At 35.1% G+C, this 20,403-nt stretch overlaps 1 protein-coding gene across 1 annotated transcript in view; it reads left to right on the top strand.

The window, feature by feature from the left end:
- The window catches only part of MNAT1 (MNAT1 component of CDK activating kinase), a 245,187-nt gene that overhangs the window by 72,629 nt on the left and 152,155 nt on the right, over nt 1–20,403 (top strand). The window contains exons 4-6 of the mRNA XM_010354636.1: nt 4,232–4,335; nt 8,183–8,323; nt 15,244–15,369. Of these exons, the coding sequence (XP_010352938.1) occupies nt 4,232–4,335; nt 8,183–8,323; nt 15,244–15,369 (371 nt within the window). The remainder of the gene's footprint in view (nt 1–4,231; nt 4,336–8,182; nt 8,324–15,243; nt 15,370–20,403) is intronic.

The following is a 20,403-nucleotide window of genomic DNA, read 5'->3' as shown; positions in this document are numbered from 1 at the left end:
AAATTGTACTTAAATAACATTAAATCTTTCAGAAAATACAATAGGCTTTTTGTTTGCTTTTAATACTTGACTAAAGGCAGGTCAATATCTGAGCTAAACTAGTAAACAGATAAAGGGTCAAATGATTGTTATAGCAAATTAGCTTCCATTCCTTTTTCTTCACGGCTATTGTACCAACCTGATTCATTGGGTATGAATGAGACCTGCTTCATCTGAAAACTTTTAAAAATAGCAATTCACTTTTATGGTTCTTTTCTTACTTTTTAAAGGAAGAGGTTTATATTATCTGATTATGATTTGCATTTATTATTGCTGTTACCTTTGCTTCTAAATTAAAATATGAAACAAATTATTTTACTTTCATTGGAATTCATGAAGTTTTCTTTTTTAAATTTTTATTTATTCATTTATTTTTTAGAGATAGGGTCTCACTCTGTCTCCTAGGCTAAAGTGCATTGGTACCATCATAGCTCACTGTAGCCTGAAACTCCTGGGCTCAAGTGATCCTCCTGCCTCTACCTCCCAAGTAGCTAGAACTACAGGTGTGTGCCACCACACTTGGTTAAGTTTTTAATTTTATTTTTTTGGTAGAGATGGGGCCTCATTATGTTGACCAGGCTGGTCTCAAACTCCTGACCTCAAGTGATCCAGAACTCATAAAGTTTTTAATAAGCATAAAAGAAATTGTTTGTATAAAAACAGATTAATTTCACTTAAGATTTAAGTTTACCTATTTCTGGGCTCTAATGTAAAAGTTAAAATCAGTAGTAAACTGTCTAGTTTGCTAATAAACTGTTTTTTAAACTGCTTTAAACATATTAGTAGAGCTCTACATGGGATATCAATTTGACCACTTACTTTTCAGTAGATTCATACCATAAGAAACCAAGATTATTTAGTCCTGTCATTTTGAACCTTCCTCCTTTGCCATGTTCAAATCTGTACTTATAAAGGTTATTTTAATTAAATCTATAATTATAAAGGTAATTATAAATGTTGGGTATTAGTTTATTTTTTTCTCTCATGATAATTCAACAAGTATTTTTTTAGCCCTTACCAGATGAGAAGTTTTTTCTTTTTTTCTTTTTTTTAAAAAAGTAGACTTTTTTTAAATGAAGTTTTAGATTCATAGCAAAATTGAGCAGAAAGTACAGAGAGTTCCTATATATCTCTTCCCTCTACATGTGCACAGTGCACAGCCTCCCCCACTATTAACATCCTGCACCAGAGTGGTACATTGTTACAATCAATGAACCTACATTGACATATGATTATCACACAAAGTCTGTAGTTTACACTAGGATTCATTTTTGGTGCTGTACACCCTATGAGTTTTGACAAACATATAATAATGTGTATCTACCATTATATCATACAGAGTCATTTTTAACTGTCCTAAAAATCCTCTGTGTTTTTCTGTGTGTTTATTCCTCCCTACCCCAACCCCTAGCAAACACTGTTCTTTTTAGTTTTTATAGTTTTGACTTTTCCAGAATGTTATATAGTTGGAATCATACAGTATGTAGCCTTTTCAGATTGGCTTCTTTCACTTAGCAATATGCGTTTAAAGCTCCTCTGTGTCTTGGCTTTATAGCCGATTTCTTTTTAGTGCTAAATAATACTACATTTTTTTTTTTTTTATCTACTGAAGGATGTCTTGGTTGCTTCCAGATTTTGGCAATGATTAATAAAGCGGCTGTAGCCATTCATGTGTGGGTTTTTGTGTGAACATATGTTTTCAATTCATTTGGGTAAATACCTAGGTGCTTGATTGCCAGATTATATGATAGAGTGTGTTTAGTTTTGTTAGAAACTAGGAAACCATCTTCCAAAGTGGCTGTACCATTTCGCATTCCCAACAGCAAGGAACGAGAGTTCCTGTTGCTCCAGATCTGCACCAGCATTTTATGTTGTCATTGGAGTTTTGCCATTCTAATAGGAGTACAGTAGAAGTAGTGGAAGTGATAATAAAGATGAATCAGACCTAGAAACTGCCTTCAAAACTCAGACAATTCTTTTAGTCTAAGTTTTGGTGCCAGTTATCCTTCTAATAGGTCAGACAAGTTGTGCACATTGAAAATCATTATACAGGGTAGAAAGTGGGTAAATGCCAGCAAAGTGATATTAGATAATGTATTATAAGCATTCAGGGATGGAGAGATTGTAACTGCAAAGTGTCTCATAAGGAGGAGCTGGTGATTAAAATGGGTACAGAAGGGTGAGTCATATGTGGATATTCACTGTTGTTCTGGGTTGAGGTTGGTACTGTGATGAGCCCTGTGGGTAGGGAACAGTTTAATCACAGGTATGGAAATGGGAAAGTGTAGGGGCATACAAATGCAGAGGACTGCTAGGTAGCATTGGTTTTCAGGCATTGAGAGAAATGACACAACTAGTTTTGTAGGCATTGTAGATAAAAGTTCAGGTTTGGAATCAGATAACCTAGGTTAATGGCTGGGCATGGTGGCTCACAGCAGTAATCCCAGCACTTTGGGAGGCCAAGGCAAGTGGATTACTTGAGGCCGGGAGTTCAAGACCAGCCTGTGAAACCTTGTTTCTACTAAAATATACAAAAATTAGCCAGGCATGGTGGTGCATGCCTGTAATCCAAGCTACTTGGGAGGCTGAGGTTGGATCTGGTAGATGTTGAGGATGGTGAGAGTTGTGAAAAATCATTGGATTTGGTTGCTGAGAGGATGGCCTATTAAATACAAGGGGTAGATTGTGAGGGGTTGGTAAAGATAGTGGAATCACCATTTTAACTAAGGATCATAGGTACCTTTTTGAGAGTGCTGCTTGTCTGGAGCCTCCCTCTGACTGTTTTGTGTCAGGACTAGAGTGTGATTTATGAAGATTGTCCTACATTGCATCCTAGCCAGATTCCCTGACTTATTTTCTTTTCCACTTTATGTTAAAAAACTGGAGAAGTTGCTAGAGGATAATTGCTTCTCATTTTCTCTCAATTCTTCCAGATTTAAAATTGCGTATGATAAAACTGAATAGACTTTTGCCTTTATACCTAAATGAGCCTGGATTTTCAACAGTGATTATGATAAATTGATGTTCTGAAATACGTAGGCCTCTTGAGAAGACAAAAATGAAATTATATATCAAATTGGTCATCTGAGTCTGTTTGATGGCTTTACTCAACAAAACAAGCAACTCTGTGTTGGTCCTCCAGTATTACTTTTTAACTCTTATAAGCTATTAAAGGAAAGAGTGAGATGGGGAAGCAATCTGTGGAAACCCAAGGGATAGAGCAGAGTTATTTAGGGTAGATCCGTCTTGTTTGTAGGACAAGAAGCAGGAAGCAGTGGTAAGTAATTGGAGAAGGGGTGGAAAGGCTAATAATGGATGTAGAAAGATTATAAGGGAAACTTGAATTATGGAACAGGAGAGTCTTACTGATATGGATTGCTCCATATGAATTTATATATAGCAAAAGGGTCTTTTTTTTAATTGTTCAGAGTATTATAGTAACTTTGATTTACATATAGAAAATTAGAAGGGAATATGGCATTTATAATTTAAATTATTTTGACTTGGAATTATAAAAAGAGAGTTCTAATTCACAGAAAATTTAGTAGTATCTAAACATGTCTCAGTGGTTCTCTTAAATTCTTTTAGTCTAAGTTTTGGTGCCAGTTTATCCTTTATTTTTCTTCTTAAGTTCCAACTCTTTTATTTCATACGTTTCTAGAGCTGGACTACAAGGTTTGGAATCAGGTTTGAAGGTAATTCAAGCCTGTGCCTACTCATGTTGGAGACCATTGGAATGGGGATAAAACCTGTTTTTTGTTTGATATCAATTATACAAATATATGATTTTTTAACTCTTTTTAAAATTCTGACTACTGTAGTAGATTCCAGACTTACTCTTTATATTAAAAAAAATTTAAACAGTATTTTGTATGCTTTTAAAGCTAGAGAGGGGACTATAAAAATCAGATCTAATTAAGTATGGCAAGCATGTATCTTAGGTTTTCTGGAGTGATCCTGACATTTAGGTATTTTGTGCGAGTCAGACAGTCTGTCCTTGTATTTGGCTTGGAAAACATGGTTACCGTAACTAGAGCTAGTCTCTAAAATAGGTAGCTGATTAAAAGGTCACAAATAGAGCTATAAAGAATGACATCCTAACAAATGAGTCTCTGTGGTATTTGTTTTTTATTATCTACTCAAGATTTATATTAAAAATATTTTTCATGTCATTGTTTTCTTTCTAATGCAGTTTTCAACTTGACCAACAATGTGGATTTGGACAACACCAAAAAGAAAATGGAGATATATCAAAAGGAAAACAAAGATGTTATTCAGAAAAATAAATTAAAGCTGGTCAGTGGCTAAGTATTTTCTTCTCCTTTTGTCTTAGAAACAAATGTTTCCACATGATACTTTAAAAAGACATCTTCCTTTAAACCAGTTACATTTACAAAAAATGTCGCTGAAATTTAGACCAGAAATATGAATATACACTGTATAGGTATGTAGGTAGGCAGGCACACATTACTATAGCAGCATTATGTTAGACTGTGCTTTCTTAAGGAAATGGATCCATAAGATAGGTGATTGTTAACGCTAGTTTTCCCTGCTTGTATAATTTTCCGGTAAGTGAGCATTTGGACAGTGGTCACAAAACAATGGAGGCTCATTTTTATCCTTGGACATTAATTTCTTTAAAGGAGGGAGCAAACCCAGACAGACGTTGATGGAGCTCCCAAGAGGGAGATAAAACAAGGACACTATTTATTAGAAACTAAAATGAATTCATGATTAGATCAGAGGAACACATTTGTAAACTAAGTAAACTAAGCTTAACTTTGGTTTCTCAATTAGTTACCTTTTTTGTTTTACTGAAATAGTAACATTGCTAGATATAAATATGATTTTGGTTTGTTTTAGTTGATCTCATGTTGAAGTTTGTTTTGAAAATATCTCGGCTGGGCGCGGTGGCTCACACACGTAATCCCAGCACTTTGGGAGGCTGAGGCGGGCGGATCATGAGGTCAGGAGATCAAGACCATCCTGGCAAACACGGTGAAACCCTGTCTCTACTGAAAATACAAGAAAAATTAGCCGGGCGTGGTGGCGGGCGCCTGTAGTCCCAGCTTCTCGGGAGGCTGAGGCAGGAGAATGGCGTGAACCCGGGAGGCGGCGGGACTTGCAATGAGTGGGGATCGTGCCACTGCACTCCAGCCTGGGCGACAGAGAGAGAGACTCCGTCTCAAAAAAAAAGAAAAAAGAAAGAAAATAAAAGAAAATATCTCAGGAGTCATTATTATTAAATGTATTAAAATGTATTCTATAAAGAAAAAAGAATTGTATGCATGCATAGGATCGATTGTCTAATTTGTACACTTTAGCTATCATGTATATAGTACAGTTTGGCTTTCTAGTTGTAGGGAAAAGCAGAAGTAATTATGTTTGAGATACTTCATCAGGATTTTGTAATTAATTAGTGAAAACAAGCATATTTGGATCACATAGCATATATTTTCATCTTGTATTTAGAAGAGACTTCCTCCTTATAGTCTTATAGCGCTTTGTATTAACATTTCTTTCCTGCTGTAAAACTCTCAATGAATTGATACTACATTTTCATTCCATTCATACCTAGCCTAGCTTTCTTTAAAAGTATCTTATTTCTGAGAGCATCAGTATGTCATTAATGTTACTCTCTTTGCCTAGTAACTTTCTCTGGAAACATCAGAAGATACATGCAGAATAGGTATGTGTAGATAAAATGTTTCATTAACCTGAAGTGTTGGGATTACACATGTGAGCCACCACTTTTATCATGAAAGGGCGTTACATTTTATCAAAGCCTTTTTCTGCATGTATTGATAAGATTATATGATTTTAATTCTTTATTTTGTTAATGTATATTAATTGATTTTGTATGTCAAACCGTCTTTCCATCCCAAGGATAATTCCCTCTTGGTTATGTTGTATGATCCTTTTAATGTGCAGCTGGATTCAGTTTATAAGTATTTTGCTGAGGATGTTTGCATTTTTGTTCATCAGGGATATTAGCTCGCAGTTTTCTTTCCTTGTGGTGTCTTTGTCTGGTTTTAGCATCAGGGTAATAATGCTGGCTTCATAAAACGAGTTTGGAAGTGTCCCTCTCTTCTATTTTTTAGAAAAGTTTGAGAAGGATTGATATTAATTCTTCTTTAAATGTTTGGCATTATTCACCACTGCAGCCTTTTCTCTGTTAGGAGGCATGATTACTGATTCAGTGTCCATACTAGTTCTAGGTCTTTTCAGATTTCCTGTTTCTTCATAATTTGGTCTTAGTAGGTTGTATGTTTCTAGGAATTTGTCCATTTCTTCTAGATTAACTGAAGTGTAACTGAAGTGTAATTGGTGTGTAATTGTTCATAGTAGTCTCATGATCCTTTTATTTCTGTGGCATCAGTTGTAATGTCTCCTCTTTGATTTCTGATTTTGAGTCTCTCTTTCATAGTCTTGCAAAGAGTTTGTCAATTTTATCTTTTCAAAAAAACTTAATTTTGTTGATTTTTTTCTGTTCTTTTTCTATTTTCTATTTTATTTATTTTTGCTCTAATCTTTGTTATTTATTTTAATACTTTGTTCTGCTAATTTTGAGCTCAGCTTGTTACTAAATTTCTAGCTCCTTGAGACGTAAAGCCAGGTTGTGATTTGAGATCTTTCTTCTCTTTTAAAGTAGGTGTTTATCACAAGAAACTTCCTTCTTAGTACTGCTTTTTCTGTATCCCTTAAGTTTTGGTATGCTATGTTTTTGTTTGTGTTTGACCTGAGGTATTTTCTAATTTCCTTTTTGATTTCTTTGACCCAATGATTATTTGAGTTTATTGTTTAATTTTCACATATGTGCATATTTGTGAGTTTTCCAGCTTTCCTTCTGCTATTGATTCCTGATTTTATTCCGTTGTGGTCAGGAAAGATACTTCGTATGATTTCAGTCTTCTTAAATTTGTTAAGACTTGTTTTGTGACCTAACTTGTGACCTATCCTGTAGAAAGTTCTGTATGTGCTTGGGAAGAGTGTGTATTCCGCTGCTGTTGAGTGGAATAACAACTAACAGACATAGACAGAACTATAAAGTTGTTTTAAGACTTCTGTTTCCTTATTGATCTTCTTTCTGAAAGTTCCATCCATTATTGAATGTGAGTTAAGTCTCCTACTGTTACTATATTGCTATTTCTCCCTTTAGTTGTCAGTTTGCTTTATATATTTAGTTGTTTATAGTTGTTATATCTTTCTATATGTTGACCTTTTTATCATTATATAATGTTCTTTGTCTCTTTTGACAGTTTTTTAATGAAAGTCTATTTCGTCTCATTATGTTCTTTGTTTCAGTGAATGGTGCCAGCATTCATCTAGGTGTTCAATCCATATTTGGTCAGTCTTTATATTCTGTTGATGATCACTCTTTATCATGTTTTAAGCCTCATCCCCACTCTAATTAGATTATTACTGTATTTAGGGCTCTTATTTCTATTCTTTCTTTTTTTCTTTTTTTTTTTTTTTTTGAGATGGAGTCTCGCCCTGTTGCCCAGGCTGGAGTGCAATGGCATGAACTTGGCTCACTGCAACCTTCATCTCCTGGGTTCAAACGATTCTCCTGCCTCAGCCTCCCAAGTAGCTGGGATTACAGGCATGTGCCACCATGCCTGGCTAATTTTTTGTATCTTTAGTAGAGACAGGGTTTCACCATGTTGGCCAGGCTGATCTCGAATTCCTGACCTTGTGATCCACCTGCCTTGGCCTCCCAAAGTGCTGGGATTACAGGCACGAGCCACTGCATAGGGCTCTTATTTCTTATCTGGATTATTTGAATATACTTCTAACTATTCCTCCTGTTGTCAGTCTTGAATCCAATTGATCTTTATGTATACCTTTCTGTTTCTAGTCATCTTTTTAAACTCATCCCTCAAATTCCCTTAATATGTTCCCAGTGGCCTTAGTATAGCAAAATCCACTAGTATGATATAACAGAATAGTTATTCTGTTTAATAGTAACATGTCTACATGAAATAAAGTAAATTCTATTTCCCTCAATATGGAATTGCTACATTATTAAATAATAAGTGACTAGTGTGTTTTATGCTTCCAATAAAGAAAGTATTAGAGTGTGGTATATGATTGCTCTTGGCTCCCAAATTTATTCCATGCCATATATAAATTTTTGTTTTAGACTCGAGAACAGGAAGAACTGGAAGAAGCTTTAGAAGTGGAACGACAGGAAAATGAACAAAGAAGATTATTTATACAAAAAGAAGAACAACTGCAGCAGATTCTAAAAAGGAAGAATAAGCAGGCTTTTTTAGATGAGCTGGTATGTATTAATGCTAATTGTGATTGTAAATTAGCACAGGGATTTACCTTTCCTAGTAGGCTGAATGATGGCATTTAAAGGGCATTTCCAGTGTTTGTAATCTGGTTCACCTTTAGTTTTGTTGGTTATGTATTGGTATCAGTGTATTTATTGCTGAATAAGAGGTTGCCCCCCACCCACACTGAACAATATATTTTTATGTTCACAATTCCGAGGGCTAGGAATTTAAGTGGTTCTTTTGGGCTTCTCTGCTTCCCTAATGTATTCTCAGGACACCTCTCTATGTGGTTTTGATAGCGATAGGAGGCAGCCAAATGCCTAGGCAGATAGGGACGGGTACCCGGAGAAACCCCACCTCCATGTCGAAGACAGTTTAAAATCTGAAAGCCAAGCTACAAGTTAAATCCTTGGACCAGATTGAGAACTTGTCCTCCTCTTTGGTGTGCTTTCCTCTGACTGATCCCCACTCTTCACCTATTTTATATATGCCTACCCTTTCCTAATTGGTTTTCTACACTGTCATGCACACCTTTGGGTAGTGTCTTCACTTCAGCCTTTTTGCATACTCATAAGCTAATTCAGCACATACTCCTCGTCCTGTGCCTATAAAGACCCCAGACTCAGTAACTAGAGGAAGAGACAACCTGACTTTGGGGAAGACGACCTACCCTTCCTCTGCCCTCTCCAGCTCCCCTCTCTGCTAAGGGCTGTTTTCGTCGCTTAATAAAATTATCACCTTCACCATCTTTAACCATCCCTGTGACGTCATTCTTCTTGGATGCCAGACAAGAGCTTGGGACCCACTGAGTGTCAGTACCCAGAAAGACTGCCACACTGGCACTTTGTCCTTGCTAGTGGAGAGCAGCTGCCCCAGGTGACAAGGCCAGAAGCCAACTGAGCTGCTAACACATTGCCGTCTGACGGTGGAACTAAAGGAGCACTATAACACCTCCCCTGGGGCGTTTGGGTTGTGGGCACCCTCACCTGGGCACTGCCATGTTCCCCTTGAGGCAACATGCCTGGTCTGGCTGTGGGCCCCACATGGAGTTTGCTTCTGTGTCTGTGCCTGGAGCAGATGGCTGGGTCCTGCACTTGCTTGCTTGTGCCTGGTCTGACTGTGGGCCCCACGCAGAACTTGTTCCTGTGTTGGTGCTTGGAGCAGCCAGCTAGATCTGCACTGACTCACCCACGTGCTCCCTCCCACATGGGGTTGGGTGCAGTGGGTCTAGTAGAGGGGAGTCCTTACCGTGAATCTAGTGAAGGGGCTGACTACATCAGAAACTGCATCAATTTCTGTAACATTTTGATTGTACTTCTCACATGTTGGCTCAGGGTTACAAGAGAGAATATTTCAAGAATAAGAAAGTAGAAGATGCTAACATTTTAGGGCTTGGGCTAGGAAACTGGTGCAGCATTGATTCCACCATATTAGCAAAAGAGCCCACTCAGTTTCAAAGGGAATGGATATGGATCTCACCTCCTAATGGGAGTGTGATGGCCATCTTTAGTCCACACAGTATGTACTGGGGAAAACTATGTTTTTCTAGAATTTGGCAAAATATAAATTCATTTAGGATACTCAATCTCTATCCCAATATCAGTTTAGTGATAAGAATTATGAAAATGACTTTCATTTTCATATTGTAATTTGTCTTAACCTTATGCCTATTTATTTATATCTTACCAACTATGAAGGATTTAAAGTGATTTCCTAGATATTGTTTGTGGACATGCCACTACTTACTTTGTGTAACTCGAAGAACGATGTTAAAATGAGGTTCTAGTATATTTTACTTATATATTTTTCTTTTTCTTTTTTTTTTTTTTTTTTGAGACGGAGTCTTGCTCTGTCTCCCAGGCTGGAGTGCAGTGGTGCAATCTTGGCTCACTGCAAGCTCCGCCTCCCGGGTTCCCGCCATTCTCCTGCCTCAGCCTCCCGAGAAGCTGGGACAACAGGTGCCTGCCACCACGCCCGGCTAATTTTTTTTTTATTTTTTTATTTTTAGTAGAGTCAGAGTTTCACCATGTTTGCCAGGATGGTCTCGATCTCCTGACCTCGTAATCCGCCTGCCTCAGCCTCCCAAAGTGCTGGGATTACAGGCGTAAGCCATTACTTATATATTTTTAAAAAGCTTTTTATTTAATATCCATTTTATTTTCAGATGAGAGAGTGACATTGTAACTGAGATGAGCCAGTATATTCTTAATAGATTGTTTATATGGCTTTAAGCTAACTGACTAAAATACATTGTTTCTGAAGCACTTTTCTCCTGATTAATGCTATTTTTCTAATAATGAGCTCGTTTTGGCTCCATGCTGAAGTTTATATTGACTCTGTTTACTTTGTGACAGTATATTTTATATTTTTGCATGAAAAAATAGTGTATTTTCGCTTGAAAGAAATAGCAGTGTTTTTGCAAATTTTTGTTTTCCAGAAATTAGCTTCCTAGGTTGGTCAACCTTGTTAGATAATGACAGTAATAATAACTAAGGTTTATGAAGTGTTTCATGGATTTGTTACTATATTACTTGATATTTATAACCCTGTATGATATTGATGACTTCACAAACTAGAAAATCTTCCTCTCCAGGAAAGTCTTTTTGCATTCTTCTCTTTCCCTTTATGTTCATATAATTTATTTCCCTGAGGTTTTTGTGTTTGTGTGTGTGTGTGTGTGTGTGTGTGTGCGTGTGCGTGCGCAGTGTTAATATACTTTCTTGTCTAGTTGATAATGCTATTACCCTATGATTGGGGAAAATATGTATATGTGTGTTTTTCTACTGTGCTTTTGCCAAAAAAGCATATAAGTCAGTTAACCAAGAGTAAAAAAAAAAGGAAAGCGAGATTACTTAAATTGTAAGGAGGTGTGAAACTAAAGGAAAAATAAGGGTAAGGACATTAATGAGGCTTAGATAGAAAATGCTATCATAAAACTCCATTTTCTATGAGTGGAATGTGAATTTGACTCTAAAAATGAGGACAGCAGAATATTAAATAGAGTAATGATGCTGTCTGTAGCAACTTTCATTAGTTCTTTCTTGAAACTATTAAGTGGCAGGTATGGCTTTAACAGTGAAATGACATGTTGTGTTTTATGTTTTTGTAGCTGTTTGGTGAGAAATTGAAAACTTTAAAAAATGAATTAGTAAATTGATGTTACTAATTATTAGTATATAATTACTAATTATAATTGTTTTGTTGAAAGATTCTTCCCCTTATCATTTTATACAAAGAGTTACAGGCTCTTTTTTGAGTAATGCTTCTCTTCTATATAATTAATTGAATTAATCCCAAATATAGAACTTTGATAGAAAAATATACTTTTAACATTTTATGTTCCATCTAATAAAAAAGGTTTTTAGATTTTATTTTGAGGTTAGCCAGCTTTGCATAACAATTATTCTTGCATATTCTTTTTCCTTTTTTTTTTTTTTTTTTTGAGACGGAGTCTTGCTCTGTGCCCTAGCTGGAGGGCAGTGGTGTGATCTTGGCTCACTGCAACCTCCACCTCCTGGGTTCAAGCAATTCTCTGCCTTAGCCTCCTGAGTTGCTGGGATTGCAGGTGCCTGCCACCATGCCCAGCTAACTTTTTTGTATTTTTGGCAGAGACGGGGTTTCACCATCGTGGCCAGGCTGGTCATGAACTACTGACCTTGTGATCCACCCGCCTTGGCCTCCCAAAGTGCTGGGATTACTGGCATGAGCCACCGTGCCTAGCCGCATATTCTTTTAGTCTTTAAAGTACTGTTTTGCTGCCTCACTGAGCTGCGATTGGCATGAAACTCTCCTTTGATTCAGTAAGGCATGAAGCAAGATGTGAAACTACCATTGTTGTACATTGTGTGTAATCTGGAGTTAATATTGATTTTTGTGAGTTCTTTCTCCCACTTCCTGTTTTCCTCACCTGCAAGTCATTACTGCACATACTTTCCTCACTGTTTAGATCATATAACGTGGTGGTTAAATAATTCTTAGTAATTTACTGTATTCATTAGTGCAATTAATTACAGCAGATTGGTTTAGAATACCACTGCAGTTTGAATTTCTGGTTTTCATTTTTAAACTTATTTTTAAAGATTTTGTTATGTTTATTTTTCAGTCTTTATAAAATTTTTGTTGTAAATGTTAAAATACTTTAAATTTTTATGACTAATGAATTCATTAAATTTATTTTTATCCTCTTGAATCCTTATTAACTAAGTAAAATAATGTATTTCTTTTTCTGTATATGTTCATGTGTGAGATTTTGTTTAAAAAACAATAGCATTTGTAAATATGTCTAGAAGCTTAATTCTTAGAATTAATCTCTGGACCTAATTTACACAAGTACTACTTATTAGAATTGTTTTCCTCCTGTTTTTGGTTCTGGTCTTTGTGCCAAAAGTCACTTTTTAACTTTTTAAAAAGTATTCGCATTATATTATACTGTATGTGACGGGATTTTAATGTTATGGTCTTAATGTTTATGGCTTAGCATTTGCAGTAATGTTGGCTAAAAGGTCCATTTATTTAATCCTAACTGTAAATTCAATTTTAAAAAACAGTTTGGAAAAAGATTTTTAAACAGGTCCTGACTTATTAAATCTTTTTATATTCCTGTTTGAAAATTCGCTTCAGTTTATGTCCTAAATTTTGTATGGGCTAATATTGTTGTCAAACGCAGTAGGTGATTTTTATTAGAAATATTGTTTGCCAGATGGCTTGCTGAAAGTCAGTTAAAATAATCTTTTAAAAATGGTCATTATAAAGCTTTTAATGAGTATTATAGGCAGTTCTTATTAAAATTTCTTTAAATATTAAACAGTGTGCCTTCAGGCAATTAATATAGGTGAGGGAACCTTTTAAGGTAAAATGTGATGCAAAGAATGAAATAACTTGAAAGGCTAAATCTGCATGTTAGGTATTCCCCAGAGCATGCATGTTTCACATAGTTTATTTTACTCCATTAATATTTTTTGTTGTTGGAACTCCTACTTAATTCTAGTTTAACACTTAGTAATGCTTCCAGGCTTCAAAATTTGAGTGCTAAAATAGAATAAAGTAGGTTGGAACTAAATTCTTTGCTTCAGTATCAAAACTGTTTTAGATCCTTAGAATGTTTGTTTTTATTAGATTTCAGCTGTTTACCAAGACACTTTAACATTCAATTCCTTTTATGTGAATGTGAAACCAGGATTAAAACAAGCCAAAGTCTTGACTAGCAACTTTTTTTTTTTAAGTTAATACATTGCTTTTATATAAGAATTTTTGCTTTTTAAAGGAAATACCAGTTAAGGAAGAGCACTTGAATTGATTTCGAGTATAAATTGAAAAGCAATACTTTTAACTTTTTAGCTAAGGAAATTTATTTTTCTTTTGTTAGTTTCTACATGTGAAAAGATAGAATAGCTTTTAAAAGATTTTTTTTGGTCACAGCCCATTAAAAATGTTCTTTAATTTTATATTTTATTATAAAATTCTTAATGTAAATCTAGAATAGCTGCAAGGAATCTTAGCAATACAGTTACTCATGCATTACTAATACTTTGTGTAGAATATAAAAGGTATTCTAGTATATTCTCCTCATACTATATTTCATCACTTTTCCTTCATTATTGTTAAAGCCAGGTCTTAATGATTTTGCCCCTTAATAAGGTTATATCTTATAAATAAATAAAATTTATGTTCTTCCATTTACTATTAAAAGTTTTAATCTTTGTAACACTGCTCTTGCAAAACACTTCTATCATAAAATCTTGGTGTGCAACTTTATTCTAAGACAATTCTATTGAATTAAGTTGCTTGAGTTATTTCTATACTGTAACCTTAAACCAATTCCTTTAAGTATATTAATTAACCACATTTGTGCCTAAAAAATTGTTAAGCTGCTAGATTTGGAAAGAAAATTAAAATCTGTATGTTTACTTTATGCTGTGAAATGTTAATAATAGTTTCTTCAGGATCAAATTCTGTGTAGTCACTATTTTAACATCTATAGCCTCTTTGAACAATATGCTTTAGCACATAATCCTGGTATAGGAGATAAAAATGTGTTTGTACCTTCATCTTTGTTTATAGATACAGAAAATTCTCAGTCTCTTTCTGTGTGTGTGTGTGTTTGTATGTGTGTGTAGGAAAGAGAGAGAGAGATCTTTTCCTCCTGGAACCTCCTTCTGCATATGTTTTTGGGTTCTTATTTAACTGAAAACTCAGAAAGGAAAATGTCTGGATATCATTTAGTTTAGACCTTAGTTCCACAGCACTTTAAAGATGTAAGAGGACTTCTTGTTAAACAGAATAAATAACAGTCTATGTATAAAAATTAGTAATTTGCTTATGGTATTAAAATGTGTCAGTGTGCTTAGAATTAATATGAGATATTAAAATGTTTAACTGTCATTTTGTTACTTAAGTTAAAAAACATACACTTAAATTTTAAAATTAAGTTAGAAAAGGAGAAAATAAATATGCTTTTGGTTGTACTTACAATAGTTTCATTGTGCAAAATAGAACAAGGATCATTTCCAAACGGTCTCAGGTGAAATCTAATGGGAAACAATTTCAAACTGGTCTAAATTTACTGGTAAAAAGAATGCGTCTTAGATAAACATCTGATCTAAGTTATAGTACTTTGTACTACGCTTTCTGTGATTAGCTTATTTTTTTCGTTTTAATAAATGTGGTTGGTTTGCTAGTTGAAATAGGAACTTTTAATGTGGATTTTATAAAAATACTTGTTTGCAGGGTATTTTGATTTATGAGTCTACAACAGCCTTTTCTTATTATGGAATGTTAATATTTTTTGTAAAGTGTCCTCGGTAATGTGAATATTTAGTTTGACATGAAATGCTTATGGAAAGGACATAATTTAAAATAAAAGTCTTGTTGTTTTTAGTTTTCCCTTTTTACATTTCTTATTGAACTTGAACTATTCTTACAGGAGAGTTCTGATCTCCCTGTTGCTCTGCTTTTGGCTCAGCATAAAGATAGATCTACCCAATTAGAAATGCAACTTGAGAAACCAAAACCTGTAAAACCAGTGACGTTTTCCACAGGCATCAAAATGGTAAGCCTTATTTTAATTGCTTGTTTGAAAGATATTTTTTCAAGGATTATGCTTTATAATTTTACACCATTTCTATAGTAAACCGAAATGTTCAGATGTTTAAGAACAGTGTCTGATCTAGTTTTAGATGTCTGGAAATATGGATGGGCGCAGTATGAGGAAAGTGAAACAAATAATTTTCAAAGTATACAACACAAGTATTTTGTATGTGAATTGAGTTTGTATGACTTTCTTACTCTACTTGCATTTTTAAGCTTGTAGCGTAGAAAAACATTTATAAATATTGTTTGGAGAGTAGTTACCATCTGCAGATATGAAATGGGAAAGCAAACGTATCAATTAATGTTTTCTTCTAAACAGTTTTCTTCACATATATATTTTTTAAAAATCTGAAAGCCATTTTTTAGTTTCTAGACTGATGAATAGATTAATTTGGGTTTAAAAAAAATTATTTTATATTGTATTGTTATGTTTTGTTTATTTTAGCATTCAAGGGAAAGATTTTATAAGCCAATGATGTTTTTGTATACTTTGACAGGTTTTTTTTGTGTTTGTTTAGAAAATATATACTTTGGCATATTAATTTTAACATGTGTTTAACATTTAGATGTTTGAGATGTAGCCACTCTAAATATGTAACATTCAAATTCATAATTATCTTTTAAAATAGTCTCAGTAGAGTAGTATAAAATATATGGTTAGAAAAGATAAATGCTTGAGGTGATGGATGTCTCAATTACTCTTTTTATTATTGCGTATATGTACACAGGTATTAAAATAAAAGTATCACAAAATATGTACAGCTACTCTATATGAATTAAAAACTGGTTTTAAAAAAGTTGTGGCAGCACTACAAAGTCATGGTTATGGATTTGGACTTTGAATCCAAACAGATCTGAGTTCAACTCTCAACAACCCATGTAGCCAGCTGCTTGACATGAGCAAATTACTTTGCCTTTCTAATAAGCCTTTTTTTTCCATCTATAAAATGGTGATGATAATACCGATCTCATAAATTTGTTGGGAAATAATGTGAACAAAGTGCACAGTATAGTACTTGGCTTATAGTAAGTAAGCTCTCAATAATTGAGGCTAGTTTTTATTGATAATAACGAGTTGATAACACAGATGGCTATACTAATTTATTCCTTAAATCTTTACATATTTTTTATATACATAAAATTCATTTTTATACATAGTTTTAAAATTCAAGATGATGGAGGTTGCAGAATTTTTGTTTGGCTTTTATCATTGTATGCCTGCATTTCAAAGTCAGTGTTAATGACATGCAATATTGAAGTGGTGGGAGTTTACTGGTTTTACTGAGTTTACTGAGTAAACTCAGTTATTTTCAGGAATGAAGTCCTGTATTCAGATGACACAATGTAGCTACAAACTTCAGGAATGTATCCCCTATTGTAAATTGAGCATGATGAGTATGCAAGAATGAATGCCTCAAAACATTACCAAAGTATATTTTAAATTAGAGATAATGCTCTAATTTTAAGAGGCAAAGGACTGTTTCTTTCCGTTGACCCCAATGGATAAAGTCATATTTACTCTAATTTCATTGTTGCTTCCACTTTAGCAAATGTGTAGCAGCTGCTCCTGTTTTCTAGTTCTCTTCCTTTTATAGTATATGTAATATAATATTAAAATAAGATCTGGCTTACAGTCTAAGTAGAAGATACAGGAACTCATCTTAAGTCTTTTGCAACTTTTTTTTTCCAGTTGCTAACTATAGAACTTGAAAATCTAGATACTTTGGTACTAAGTTGGCTCTACTTTTAAAATTTATCTTGAATTTACCCACTTCTCTCCCCCTCTATCATCCTGGGATAGTTGCCATCATTTCTTTACTGTACTATTGCAGTAACATTCCACCTGGTCTCTCTGTTCATCTGTGTACCCCATAATCTAGTCTATAAGCCTTTGGGTGGTTTCCTAATAAATGAATGATGGTAAATAAACAATATTAAAAAAATTAGCTCATCACTTCCTTGCTTACTATCTTCCTATGTCTTCCCAGTACACTTAGAATAAAATTCAGAACGCTATCTACTTTCTCACCTCTGAGAAAGGGACATTTGTACTAAGAAGTCAATGGTAAAACAGAGTTAGCCATGCAAAAATACAGGTGGAGAAAAGAGCAGTAAAGAAGGCCTAAGGTAAGAAACAGCATTTTCTAGAAACAGACAAAAGATACTGTTAAGAGAATACTTTCCCGCCGGGCGCGGTGGCTCAAGCCTGTAATCCCAGCACTTTGGGAGGCCGAGACGGGCGGATCACGAGGTCAGGAGATCGAGACCATCCTGGCTAACACGGTGAAACCCCATCTCTACTAAAAAAAAAATACAAAAAGCTATCCGGGCGAGGTGGCGGGCGTCTGTAGTCCCAGCTACTCGGGAGGCTGAGGCAGGAGAATGGCGTCAACCTGGGAGGCGGAGCTTGCAGTGAGCTGAGATCCGGCCACTGCACTCCAGCCCGGGTGACAGAGCGAGACTCCGTCTCAAAAAAAAAAAAAAGAGAATACTTTCCCTACTCTGCCTTGCTCCTTATGCTCAATTCACACTGACCTTTTCACTATTCTATCTAAAGTATCTTTCTCCTGCTCCCGTCCACATTGTGTTATGCTTTTTAAAATTTTAATATAGAGACAGGGTCTCATTATGTTGCCCAGGCTGGTCTCAAACTCCTGAGCTCAAGTGATCCTCCTGCCTTGGCCTCCAAAAGTGTTAGGATTACAGGCGTGAGCTACCATGCCTGGCCTATGTTATGGTTTTTAACCCTTTATAACATATATCACTATCAGAAAGTGTCTTATGGGTACACTGTTTAATGTTTATCTTTACCGGTAGAATATAAATTCTGTGTACCTAGAACGAGGTTTGTCTCTAGTACCTATTTAATGAATGTTCACTGTGGACCTTCATTAAATATTTTTGAATGAATGACTGTATCTTACATATTAGGCTCACATTTAATAGAATGAAGATCCTGAAGTACTTTCAAGTTTCTGTGACTTTATGGTGTTTACTCTGTTTGGAATATACTTAACTGCTTATGAAAACTTTACTTATAATTTATGGCATCAATCAAGTGTGATTTTCATGAACCGTCTTTTGTGTGGAATTTAATTACATATTCTGATGCTTCCCCTAACATTTTATATGTACTTTTATTATATATTGTAGCTCCTGCCTTTTATTGCAATTGGCTATTTTCCATGCCAGTCTCATTTTAGATGAGCTTCCTTAAGGACATAATGTGTTCTGTGACCTAACTTTATGTGTTCTTGTAGGGACTAAATATTGTACTGTGTAATTATTCAAAAAATTTTTTTGAATAAATTATTCCCATTTTTCTTAACTTCAGAGCATTTTGCTTTGCCATTGGGAGATTCACATTTGGGTAAAGAAGAATTTAATACACTGTACAGCCAAAGTAAAAAAAAAAAAATTTTTATAGATATATCTAAATTTCCATCACTCTATCACATTTTTACATTCCATTACCAATGAGAATTACAGATTATGTATTCCTTCTCTTCTGTGTTCTTGTCTTTTAATTTTTACCTGTAGTACATTTTGAAATTTATATAACCTGGGTAGACCTCTTAGGTAGTCAAGTGCTTTTCTTTGGCCTAAAGAGAGGCAGCATCAGATCTACATCCTTTTTTCAACTAGAGAGAATAGTTGCTGGTAGTCTTTCTGTGTTTCATAATGTTCTATTTATTTAAAAACGAAATGAATTGGAATGGCCAGATGTAAAAGTTTTTGGAGAGCACTGATTAATAAATCTGCTAACCTGAACATGATATGAACAAAATACTCTGCAATTTATTTCCTTGAGGAGATTAGGAAATATATCCATTGTGGCAAAGTTGCTTCAGCAGCATACTTTTAAAATTATGTATTTATTTTGAATTTATTTTTAGAGACAGGATCTTGTTCTGTCACTTCAAGCTGGAGTGCAGTGGTGAAATCCTAGCTCACTCTAGCCTACTTCTTGCCTCAAGCCATCCTCCTATTGCAGCCTTCCAAGTAACCGGGTTTATAGGCTCACACCACCACTCTGGGCTAATTTTTAAGAAAATTTTTTTTTTTTTTTTTTTTTTTTGTAGAGGAGGCAGGGTCTAGTTATGTTGGCCAGGTTGGTCTTGAACTCCTGGTCTCAAGCAATCTTGGAATGCCTCAGCCTTCCAAAGTGCTAGGATTACAGGTGTGAGCCAGTGTGCTCAGGCAGGAGCATACTTTAGTTTTTACTTTTTTTTGAGATGGAGTCTTGCTCTGTTGACCAGGCTAGAGTGCAGTGACACAATCTGGACTCGCTGCAATTTCTGCCCCCTGGGCTCAAGCGATTCTCCTACCTCATCCTCCCTAGTAGCTGGGACTACAGGTGGGTGCCACCACACCAGGCTATGTTTTGTAATTTTGGTAGCAGTGGGGTTTCATCATGTTGCTCAGGCTGGTCTTGAACTCCTGAGCTTAAGCCACCTGCCTGCCTTGGCCTCCCAAAGTGCTGGGATTACACTGTGCCTGGCTGAGGAGCACACTTTTAATGATGAAAGAAGTTTCAATCTCAGCTCACCTTGGAGCAAATTTAGCAAACCTCCCTCTACTCTGCCTTTTAAAGTACTGGATGAACAGGTGGGTCTTACACCCTGGCTTTAAGGTCAGCAACCTTGAAGACTGACAAAGGGTTCAAATTCTAAAACTGAAAACTCACTACTTCGAGTACTCTCCCTTTAGCTATCCCTGAATTCTGTGAGAGCTTGTTAGCAGCAGTGCTCTCTGTTTATCTGATTACTTTTGAGTGGGGATTGAGGAGGGGGAATGTGTTACACAGATTTTCTTTTTGCCTGAAGAGGTATCTTACCCTGAGTTTGTTTTTAATAATGTTTAACGTTCTGCAGCAAGGCATATAGATTTGGAGAGGAAAAAAAATTTCTATCTTTACGTTGCCTTTATGTTCTTCTGAACATCTTTCTTTGAGTGGTATTTAAGACTTCTTTTTTTTTTTTTTTTTGAGACG

Source organism: Rhinopithecus roxellana, chromosome 5 (assembly GCF_007565055.1).
Source record: "Rhinopithecus roxellana isolate Shanxi Qingling chromosome 5, ASM756505v1, whole genome shotgun sequence".
Taxonomy (NCBI): domain Eukaryota; kingdom Metazoa; phylum Chordata; class Mammalia; order Primates; family Cercopithecidae; genus Rhinopithecus; species Rhinopithecus roxellana.
The sequence above is the reverse complement of the archived record's forward strand: the minus strand, read 5'-3'. Positions and strand labels throughout refer to the sequence as shown.